The sequence below is a fragment of the Zootoca vivipara genome, chromosome 6 (assembly GCF_965207765.1).
Source record: "Zootoca vivipara chromosome 6, rZooViv2.hap1.1, whole genome shotgun sequence".
NCBI lineage: Eukaryota > Metazoa > Chordata > Lepidosauria > Squamata > Lacertidae > Zootoca > Zootoca vivipara.
The window spans coordinates 16,368,404-16,380,404 of NC_142589.1; the positions used below are offsets into that span (position 1 = coordinate 16,368,404).

Consider the following 12,001-nt stretch of genomic DNA (forward strand, 5'->3'; position numbering starts at 1 on the left):
ATTTGCATTTTCAGACAAACCTACCTAAACCACACTCTCTGAAATGATCCATGAACCGAAACACAGCCATTCTTTGAAATCCGCATTTCTCCAAATTTTGCAGCGCAGTTCTGCAGCTATGTGATGTGTGCGGAAATGCATATACTGGGGTAAAGAATGCTTGAAAATACATCTGTCAGTGAAAATAATGTACAAAAATGCAATATGTTGTGGGAAATGGCTTTGCAAAAAAATGTGTATCTGTTACAGGGACGGCATAAGAAAGAAATATGTATGTTAGCAGTAAAATACTGGTGAATTTTCATGAGGACTTTTCATGAAACTGATGTGAAAAAGTGGAAAATTGAACTTAAGTTTGGAAATGTGAGAAATTGAGAGAAAGTGAAATTGACAGATTCACCTGTGCCCAAAACCAACCTTACCAATGGATCTTTGGGCTGATGGATATATAGTAAATGGATATCATCTCTAGTCTTTTCTTCACTTGAATCAGACCAATAGCATTCCTGCTACTTTCTATAATCTATCTATCTATAATTTGTCTGTCTGTCTGTCTGTCCGTCCGTCCGTCCATCCGTCCATCTATCCATCCATCTAATGTCAGCCCGTTAAATAATGATAGGCTGTTTGGTCATCCAACGTTCAAATTAAATGCATTTGCATATAGTTAAAGCAGGCATCCCCAAACTGCGACCCTCCAGATGTTTTGGCCTACAATTCCCATGATCCCTAGCTAACAGGACCAGTGGTTGGGGAAGATGGGAAATGTAGTCCAAAACATCTGGAGGGCCGAAGTTTGGGGATTCCTGAGTTAAAACATCACTGTGGTTGCTCTTTTTGAAATCTGGAAGGGCATGTGCAATCAGATGGAGGCTCTTTTGCCTAACACACCACTGGAAGGTCTGTCTGATCCAAAACTGTCCCTGAGGGATCGCTGCAGAATTGCTTCTTTGCCAGCTGTAAACATCTGTCTTAAATCTTGCACAAAGGGCAGCTGTGGAGGTCAGTCACAGCTAAACACTAAAACCCTTTGGACTTGTCAATATTGTGTCTTTTAAAGTGTTGGAGGATCAAGCTTCTCTCAGTAAGCGGTTATTTTTCCTTGGCATTTTTGTGTGTGGCTAAGATCGCAGGCCGCTGTGCTGGGACGGGGGAGAGCATGTGGCCTTGCAGATGTGGTCGGACTAGAACATGGAGCGTTGTCCATACTGGCGAGCGGCTGATGAGAGCTGGGGTCCAATCACATCTGCAAAGCCACAGGTTCCCCGTGCTTGTGCCACAGGGACAATATGGTCTCCTGAAGTCCAGGGATCATCAAATATCAGAATGTGGTTGTTAACTGTTAAAACCCATGTTTATGGAAGACCATCTTACTTGGCTACGAGTGATTGGCAAAGAAAAAGAAGAAGAAGCACGTTTTGCGGAGTGTGTGTTTGAGTGCAAAACTCCCCACATCTCCGAGAAGCTGACTATCCACGGCATTGCCTTCCTCCTTAGGTTTGGAGAAAACCACCTGGCACTTATTTCACCCTGCTTCTTCTTATTATCAGTCTCCTAATCTGTTCCAGCTGGTGGAGGGGGGGGCAGAGGAAAATCAGGCTGTCAACACACTACTCTTTCCTGGCCTCCTCACAAGCTTCTGTCTTGGGTTGTAAATATCCCCATCTATTTTTAAAAGGTGGGAAGGGGAAGAATACACTCATCACAACCTTCCATTCCGTAAATGAAACATTACAGCTCAAATCAACGTATATATTTTTCCGTTGCTTGGCCCGGAGGGGCTAGTGGAAAAATGTGATCATTCTATATAGGCTGTGTGACTGCACAAGACTCTCCCAGCAGGCTGCAAGGAAGAGAAGTTTGGGTGGAACTTCTAGATTTTTCTCTCCATAGGCAACAAAATAAACCTTAGGTCACTTCCTAGCCTCGGGAAAACAGACAATTTGCTTGGCTGTCGCACCTTGGGGAGCCGACCTGAAACATGGAGTCGATTTGGAAGCACGTAAAAATGAATCAAGGTGGAATGGAACAATAAACACAGATCTCACCATTCATAGCTTTCTGCGGCCAAGATTTCTTCCCCCCTGCACGGAGACGTGATAACTTTAGAGCAGAAGTCCACCTACCTCAGAGATGAGAACTGCGTGCTGGACTACAGCTAGGAAGGGTGAGACAGATTCGATTCAGTTTCCATTTAAAGGCAAACCCAAGTAATTCACACTTTCTGAAACAATACGCAAGTGGAAATACACATTGCAAGAGGCCTGGCCTACAGGGCCTTTCGGGTCCCTTTCAACACTACATTTTTATGAAGCGCAGCTATCCTTTGAAATTCACACTTCTTTGAATTCTGCAGTGCAGTTCCCCCGCCAAATACTGGATACAAAAATATACCAGGGTAAAATGTGCATATAAATTCATCCATTGGTGAAAATAACATACAAACATCCATTGTATTAGGGGATGTTGCTTTTGGGGGGGAAATGTGTGTATTAGGAAAAAAGTGCATACAAAAATTTGTTGCTGGTGGTGGTGGTGCTGATAGGGAGGGTAAAAATTCAGAAGAAAAGCAAAATTCAGAAGAAAAGCAAATTACAGCCACAGGAAAAGGGTGGGTCCTGAGAACACCTCTCAGGTGTCAAAGGCCAGTTTAAAGAGGTGCATCTTTTTAATGAGGGCTTCTTGTTGTTCCTTTGTCTTAAGGGAAGGGCTGTAGAGTATCTGCTTTGCATGCAGAAGGTCCCTGGTTCAATCTCTGACATCTCCAGGCAGGACTAGGAGAGACTCCCTGTCTGATACCCTAGAGAGCTGCTGCCAATCAATGTAGACCAAGGTTTCCCCAACTTGGGTCTCCAGCTGTTTTGGGACTACAGTTTCCATCATCCCCGACCACTGGTCCTGCTAGCTAGGGATGATGGGAATCGTAGTCCAAAAAACATCTGGAGACCCAAGTTGGGGAAACCCTGGTGTAGACAATACTGAGCTAGATTAACCAACTGCCTAACTCGGAATAAGGCAGGTCCCACTGTTCCTAGGGAAAGACTCTTCCTCATACCTGTCGATTCCTTCTCTCTCTGTGCTGATCCCACCTCCATCCCAGAGGCTCTGGCATTCCTTTGCGACCCAGAAGTGGAACGTGATTTCTCTCCCCTCTCCCCTCTCCCCCATTCTTCTTTCTTAGCTCCCTCGGAATGTCACGTCGCTTTGGGTTTTGCCACTCGCCCTGAGTGGTTGGCATGGTGCGACAAGCTGGCTGCCCTCGGGCGTCCTCAAGTGGCTGGCACTCTGATCCAAAGCGATTTTGCGGACCCCGCCACCCGGTGCCAAAGGCAAATGGGAGACAGGAGTGAGCAGGCCTCTGTTCGCTTTTCTTTGCTAGGGAGTCACTCAAGGGGAAGCAGCACTGCAGAAGTGTCCACCTAAAATAACCCCCCTTTCAAAAACTACGCATCTTATTACTGCTTCCTTCAAGAGGAACCAAAACCCAGGTGGGCTATCTTAGTAATTTTACAATACTTCTTAACCCCTAGCCTGCACCATTAAGGTCACGAGTGAGTTGTAACTAAAGACAGGGGAATATGTCAATTTCAGCTTTTCATTTTTCCACTCTTAAGGTCATTATTTTGCTTTAAAAAAAACAAACCCAGGAAGTCTTATGAATGTAGAAAGTTGTCTTCTACTGAATCAGACCTTCGGACTATATACTTCAGTATTGTCTACACCAAGGCCCCATTTGCACTAGACATTTAATGCAGTATCTTCTTTTTCTTCTTTGGCGATCACTCATGACCAGTCCAGTTGATGTTACTGCATTAAATACATAGTGCAGATGGGACCTAGGCAGACCCTCCAAGTGTCCCTATTTTCCAGGGACAGACCCAGATTTCCAGAAGCCATCCATCCCAATTTCTGATTTGATCCTGGAATGTCCCGCTTTTCCTTAGGACGTCCCTACTTTCGTCTGAGAAACGTTGAAGGGTATGGAGTTATGTTGTGACCCCCGAGATAAGAAACTCTCCAACCTTAAGAAGACATCTGAAGGCAGCCCAGTATAGGGAAGGTTGTTTTTTTTAATGTAAAATGTTTTATTATGGTATGTTTTTATATACATTGGAAGCCACCCAGAGTGGCTGGGGCAACTCAGTCAGATGGATGGAGTATAAATAATAAAATAAAACCTATAATGAGAGAGAGAGAGAGAGAGAGAGAGAGAGAGAGAGAGAGAGAGAGAGAGAGAGAGAGAAAGTATGTATATACATATGTGTGTGTGTGTGTGTGTGTGTGTGTGTGTGTATATATATATATATATATATATATATATATATATATATATATATATAATCTGTAATCAAACAGGGCTACCTTGCTAAGCTATTCAGTCTTTTATGCTTAAGCCAAGAAATTGTCTCTTCAACTATATGTAAGCACATAATTATGAACTTTTGCATCAAATTTGATTCTTTGTAGATAGTGGGAGATTGTATATTTACTTTGTATTTAATTGAACACCTAGAAGTGTATTATGTTGGTTCTAATAAGATTCCCTTTGGATTATTATCAGTTCACTAGTAGACAGATTATAGGGACCCAGGTGGCGCTGTGGTTAAACCACAGAGCCTAGGGCTTGCTGATCAGAATGTTGGCGGTTCGAATCCCTGTGACGGGGTGAGCTCCCGTTGCTTGGTCCCAGCTCCTGCAGTTCGAAAGCATGTCAAAATGCAAGTAGATAAATAGGAACCGCTACAGCGGGAAGGTAAACGGCGTTTCTATGTGCTGCTCTGGTTTGCCAGAAGCGGCTTTGTCATGCTGGCCACATGACCTGGAAGCTATACGCCGGCTCCCTCGGCCAATAATGCGAGATGAGCGCGCAACCCCAGAGTCGGTCACGACTGGACCTAATGGTCAGGGGTCCCTTTACCTTTACCTAGTAGACAGATTAATGGCTCGAGACTACTGAAGAAGCCCAGAAAACTGAGCTCAGGGAGTGTGCTATCCGCCAACCCCAACAAATCGGCCCCACTGGGGGCGAAACAGCAGCCTCACAACTGTATGGACTGCTAGGGCAAAACGGGGATAGAACGCTGGTGCCCTGTCTTCTTTATAACTTCATACGCGGGTTCATCTGCACCTCACAGCTACCGGGAACATCGTTGAACTTACCTTCTTCTTGAATCTTCTTGAACGTATTTTAAAAAAACAAGAAAAAACAAAAAACTGAGTCAAGAATTTATAAGAACCTAGTAAAATCCGATATTGCAAGTTCACTTTAGTTTAGGTGGTTTGTAAGTTTCCATGGCACCCTGTAAGTAGTTGTCTCTTTCTCACAAATTTGATAAATGGTGTAAAATTATTTTTTGAACAACTGTGTCGCCAACGTGCTATACAGATTGCACTACTTCGATACGCTGGCAGTTGAATCTGTGACCTCTGTGCAAAACAGAGCTACAGCCCTTATGAGATAGGAAGATAGGAAGCTGCCTTATAGTGAGTCAGAGGATTGATCCACCTAGCCCAGTATTGTCTGCACTGACTGGCAGTGTTTCAGGCAGAGAGACTTTTCTAGCCCTGCCTGGAGATCCCGGCGACTGAACCTGGGACCTTCTGCATGCAAAGCAGATGCTCGGTCACACACCGAGCGACGGCACTCCCCCCCCCCCAAGTAAAACCAGCCTTAAGGGATGTACAGCGTCATTATTTGGAGTGTCTCAGGGCATCCACAAGCAGTTAAAAATAGTGTTGGTGGATCAGCCCAAGAGTGAGATGGGAGCATAGCTGCCAAGTTATCCCTTTTTTAAAGGGATTTTCCCTTATGCTGAATAGGCTTCCTCGTGAGAAAAGGGAAAACTTGGCAGCTATGGATGGGAGTCGATGCTGTTTCGATGGTCTGAGGTGTCACCTTTCAAACTGGTGCCCCAGTGGCTTGCAGGGGAAGTTCTTTCATTATTTACGGCAGAGTTGGATTCCACTCGAAAGTGACGACAAGTGACCTGTCTAGACTGCGACACTTGTTGCCAGAAACATTGCGACCTGGTTTTCACCCTGCTGTGTCATTCCCTGGATGATTAGTTTACAACTAGGTTGTCCATCATTAGATATATACATACTACGCATGATTTATTTCGTATTTATTTCAACAATTTATATACTGCTTAACACTGGCATCTCTCAGCACTGCATGATAAGGTCATGGGAGATACAATAAAGATGCAATCAGTTAAAGTCAACCAGAAGATCAGAAAACTTACTTAAAATGCCTGCGGAAATCGAAGGGGCCCTAAAGATTGGTCATTTTCCCAAGGTGTCTTCTGCAAGCTGCTATTGGTTCAATAATAGTGCGTTAGTGGTGGGTTTATACTGGACTGTCCACACATCTTTCTGCTTTATTAGTTGTTCTGCGATGCTTCCTAAATGTGGCAGCATGGTGACTTGTCTGGAGGGGCAACACTTGTGCTCTAGGTCAACAAAAGTGGAACTGGATTATTTATATGGTAAAAAGCTGCAGGATTTCAACAGAGAGTTACTGGACATGCACCAATGAGAAACGAAGCAGTATGCCCGTCCCCAAACATTTCCACTTTGCAAAAATGACTGGAAGTGGTATTGCATATACAGTGGTACCTCGGGTTACAAACACTTCAGGTTACATACTCCGCTAACCCAGAAATAGTACCTTGGGTTAAGAACTTTGCTTCAGGATGCGAACAGAAATCACACAGCGGTGGGACAAAGGCAACAGGAGGCCCCATTAGCTAAAGTGGTACCTCAGGTTAAGAACCGTTTCAGGTTAAGAACAGACCTCCAGAATGAATTAAGTTCTTAACCTGAGGTACCACTGTATATGTAACCAATATGTTGGGTATATGCTTTACCCTGTTGCAAAGCTTGGAGGAGGAGAATTATGTGTGGGCCACCTTGAGCTCCTTAGAGGAGCAGTGGGAGTCAAATATAAGAAATAAATACCAGTACTCCATGTGAGATTCCCTAGTTCTCTCTCCCCTGTTTAACCCTCTCTCGATAGAGTGCTTCCTTAAATTTGTGGACTTATTTTGGCTGGTCTGAATGAATGGGCATGTGAGTCTGAGTCACTCAGATAGTATTACTGAACTCAACATTTGACCGAGCCAGCTGCAACCCTAGGCCAACTCTGCAACCTACGATTGACTTCGTATCATAACAACCAAAGGACGGGGCGCTTTTGGGTGCCACCAATTATTTGGTTTCCATCTTTTGTGGGCTGCTTCAGACATGCCCATGAGAAGCTTGGGAAAGATTTCGGCAGCTCAATCTCTGGCACTTAGGCTGCAGTGGAAGGCTGCAGTTGCCAACTTTTCCACTGGACTGAAATTGCATCTCTCCCTCTCTCCAGAGCAGGTTTTGTTGTTCTCTGTATCCCATCCAGGAATCTGGATTTGGCAACCCCTACCTGGATCAGGCCATGGATAGCTTGCAGATGGTACTGTGTGTATGCCAGTTTATTTCCAGGGACTTGTCCTGGATTGCAATCAAGTGCCTAATTTTCTAGAAATGTTCTGGTGTTGGTGTTTACTAGCAGATCCCCCATGACTGTGGCATCCCCAAACTTCCACCCTAAAGTCCAACCCATACTTGAAGGAACTTACAGATAGGTAGCCGTGTTGGTCTGAGTTGAAACCATAGCTGCCAAGTTATCCCTTTTTTTAAGGGATTTTCCCTTATGCTGAATAGGCTTCCTCGCGAGAAAAGGGAAAACTTGGCAGCTATGGTCGAAACAAAATAAAAAATTTCCTTCAGTAGCACCTTAAAGACCAACTAAGTTAGTCTTTAACTTAGTTAGTCTTTAAGGTGCTACTGAAGGATTTTTTTTATTTTGAAGGAACTTAAACACTTTTTAAAAAAACACACCCTGAAACAAACCCTTTCATATTCTCAAAACCAGAAGGCTTTTAAAGGGCGAAAGTCAGCTGTTAAAATTCCTCTGGAATTTAATACCAGGAAGTTTGTGTTGACAAAAATGCCATTGGCGTGTGTGCAAAAATATGATCTATCCGTAAGACCTTAATATGTTTTTATGAAGGGAGGAGATAGGAAATTACGACAACTCTTTCAATGCCCAGGATGGATTTGCATGGGCTGCGAGCAGAGTTTCTTTTAATGGGTTTTCCACTGGGGAAAAGTAACACAGAGTAACAAGCCGCAGATATGGAAAGATTTCTCCCCTTTAAAAAGGAAGTCAAGGGCCTTGGGATATATTGGGAGGAAAGGCAGAAGGGAAGTGGAAGAGAGCTAGACTTGACTTCTCCCAGGAACAGTATCAATTTTGCCCAAAATTCTACCAACTTTTTTCCAGAAAGGGCTCTTATGCATTAAGGCAGCTGTATTGCAAACAGAAATCCATCCTATTCCCTCCCTGTGTCTCCACTGCAGGAAAAGCTTCACCTGATAAGTAACACTGACTTCTCTAGATGCTGAAGGCATAGGAGCTTTGCAACAGGGGAAAGTTGGCAACCTCAGAACTGTGATGACATGCTCATAGACTCATAGAATGACAGAGTTGGAAGGGACCCCAAGGATCATTTAGTCCAACCCCCTGCAATGCAGGAATCTCAGCTAAAGCATCCATGATCGATGGCCATCCAACCTCTGCTTTAAAACCTCCAAGGAAGGAGAGTCCACAACCTCCCGAGGGAGACTATTCCACTGTCGAATAGCTCTTACTGTCAGAAAGTTTTTTTCGTATGTTTAGTCGGAATCTCCTTTCTTGCAGCTAGAAGCCATGGGTTTGAGTCCTACCCTCCAGAGCAGGGTAGGACGAATGAATAAACTTCCATTTATTTATTTCTATTTCTCAAGATTTATATACCGCTTGATTTTTTTTATAAAACCTCAAAGCAGGTTACAAAAAGAATTAAATTATTAGCAAAAAATAAATGAAATGTTAAAAACAACTACCGTATTTTTCCTTGTATAAAACTAGTTTTTTCTTCCACGTAGTCTCTTGGGGAGTAAAATCCCACTGAAATCAGTGGGAATATACCTCCAAAAGGAGAAACTCTCTCTCTCTCTCTCTCTCTCTCTCTCTCTCTCTCTCACACACACACACACACACACACAGGTTTCAGTTGCACCAGGTCATGTTTTAATAGGGTTGCCACCTTTTTTAAACCAACCAGGTTCCTGTGTCTTTAAAAGTACCTGCTAGAAGTGTAGCAGGTAGAGTGGTGTGAACAACTTCCTCTCCACACCAGGGAATTTCACCAGCTACCAAACAAATAAAATAAAATAAAAAATCCCTGTGTGTCTTAAAGGCTAAAGGCACTGTAGCTTTGACAGAGGAAAAACGTTGGCAACCGTTTTGTGAACCTTTCCTGCAGAGGAACAACAACTGGATTTACAGCATTTAGCAGGTGACACTTGAAAGAAATGTAAAGTTTGTCCTAATGCAATTTAAGTACCCACCCCCCAAAAAACATTAAAACAACCCCCGAAGCACAGACATCAATGCCACTGCCTATTAATTGCCTCAAATCGAGCCACTGCTCCGGACACATGTACAGAATCCGGGGGGGGGGGAGTTGGCAACTCTACTCAAAGCACAGGAACTTTCTCTCTTTTTTCTTTTTTCAAGGCTAACATCCCAAGGGACTGGCCTGACCATGCCTGCTTTTTAGCTGTCCTCAATTCCGCGGAGGCTGGCCTAACTTTATTATTTTAAAAAAAAAAGTCAGCAGCACCCACAAGAGGAGAAGGAGGGGGGTGTTGTTCTGCAAGCCACTCCTGTCAGAAAGGATTTACGACTTGGAAAAAGAAAACGGGAAGAGCGCGAGGGAGAGAGAGACGGAGGAGGGAAAAAACTGACTTGGATATTTCGCAAGAGAGCAGGGAGATTTTTCTTCTCTCTCTCTCTCTCTTTGCAAAGTCTGGGGAGGGTGGGCATCTCAGCTCAAGGCGAGAGTGGCATAGAAGAAAGCGCCAATCTGAATTCTCTCTGCGTGGTCCTCTTAACATGACTGCGCCCAGACTTCCCTTCTGTCTCTCCGGCGGAGTCAAGGTTCTGGGTTTAAGGTAGCTGCGCTCGCAGGAGTTGCTATGAGTTCCAGAGCTCTGCTCTTCCTTCTCTGCCTTCATGTTGCGCTGGGACAAACCCTCCACCAAAGAGGTGAGTAAGTGGCTGGCTACGGAGATATGTAGTCTCTTTCCCTCCAGCTCTGAGTTTTGTTGCTTGTTGCCTCTGTGTGTCTTTACATCTTTATCTTTTCCTTTTTTCCAAGGTGCGTTGGGTGTTCTCCAAAGTCAATATTAACTGGAGTTGCTTTCGCACACAATTGAGTTTGTACGCTAGGAAATGCCAAGGGAAAGAAAGGGTGCAGAATTTCTCTTATTTATTTGTTTATTCCATTTATATACCCTCTTTTCCTCAAAGGAGATCAAAGTGGCATGCATGGTTGTTCCCCCTCCTCATTTATTTGGTTTTTTTATTTTTCATTTTTTATATACTTTTCAAGTTTATACATTTCACTAATTTTTCAATCATTTGAACATTTCGAAACTTGGCTTCCCACCCCCTCTTCCTGCGGTTCCTTAAATTTATTTTTAATATCCTCTGCATATCCAAATTAACTCAATTTGCTCATTTATTCTTCTACTTTAAATATAAGCTCTTATAAAACTGCAGGCTATTACAACATGGCAGGATTATTCCCCTTGCTCATTCAGTCCCCACAACAACCCTGTGAGGGAGGTTCGGCTGAGAGGCAGTGACTGGCTTCCAGTGAGCTTCAGGTCTGAGTGGGGATTTGTAGTTCACCCCTAACAGAACAGCAATTCCCAGCACCCTTAACAAACTACAGTTCCCAGGATTCTTTGGGGGAGGCCATTTACTTTCAATGTGCTGTATTTGTTTATTACATTTATATCCCATCTTTTCCTCCAAGGAGCTCAAAGTGGCATATGTAGTTCTCCCCTTCCTCATTTGTCCCCCGCAACAACCCTGTGAGGTCGGCTGGCCTGAGAGTCTGTGATTGGCTTCCAAGGTCACACTCAGTGAGCTTTATGGTCTAGTGGGGGGATTTGAACCCTGGTCTCCCAGGTCCTAGTCTGACACTCCAACCACTACACCACGCTGCCTCTTCTTGAGACAGCCTCTTCTTATTTTCCTAATGCACACACCCCTCTCACTGCACCTACACTTGCAGTTAGGAGTGTAACATTCTCAGAGAAACCAAGATGAAAAGATGCTGTCCGTTATTTACGCAACGCCAGCCACATGTGCAATGTTGCAGAGAGTCACGTAGGCAAACAAACAAACAACAAATCTCTGCCCCAGTGAACTTACAGTCTCTGCTTCCTTGGTTCCCACCACCAGAGGAATGCAGGCCAATGCAGTGACGTGTATTTTCCAACTTTGTTTTGGTGGGTGAGCGTTAAGACGGTTTTGTCTCGATGGGAGACTCAAGGATGCTTCCAGAGACTTGATGCTATTTTGCAGGTGTGGTTTCATCACATCTCGGGAAATTTAGGCTGTGCCATGAAAGCTGCTTTGGAGATTTCCCCACAAAACTGAACTTTCTTTGCTGCAATAAGGAGAGTGATGGGGAGATGTGTGTTAAGGTTTCTTGAGGCAACACCGTTGAACCCCTCTGCAAACATACCTGGAATGAACGCTCGGTAAATCGCCGATGGAATCTGACCGGCAAGTTTTGTGCAAGCGAATCGGGCTGAATTCTCAGTCAACAGGTTGTTCCGAAGCACTAAGGTGCTTTTTGACAGGATAATAAGGCAGTTTTTGAACATTTGGCAAAGTCTCTTTCAGTTAGTCCAAGCCAAATGCTCCTGGAAGATATGTCCCATCTGCTGCGGAATTTGACATGGCCCAGATGTTGTTTTGTGGGTAAACCACCGACGGCACCGCAGCTAAATGGTAAACAAGACATCCCTACTCAGATGGTTCCTGCTAGGAATTATAGCCAGTGTGGTGTAGAGGTTAGAGTGCCGGTCCAAGACCTGGGAGACCAGGGAACGATTC

At 44.2% G+C, this 12,001-nt stretch overlaps 1 protein-coding gene across 1 annotated transcript in view; it reads left to right on the plus strand.

Annotated features, from left to right (window-relative positions):
- The first annotated feature begins 9,878 nt into the window (after positions 1-9,878).
- VWA1 (von Willebrand factor A domain containing 1) overlaps positions 9,879-12,001 on the plus strand; it is a 34,271-nt gene continuing 32,148 nt past the window's right edge. The window contains exon 1 of the mRNA XM_035119767.3: positions 9,879-10,135. Within this exon, the coding sequence (XP_034975658.3) occupies positions 10,066-10,135 (70 nt within the window). The 5' untranslated portion in view covers positions 9,879-10,065. The remainder of the gene's footprint in view (positions 10,136-12,001) is intronic.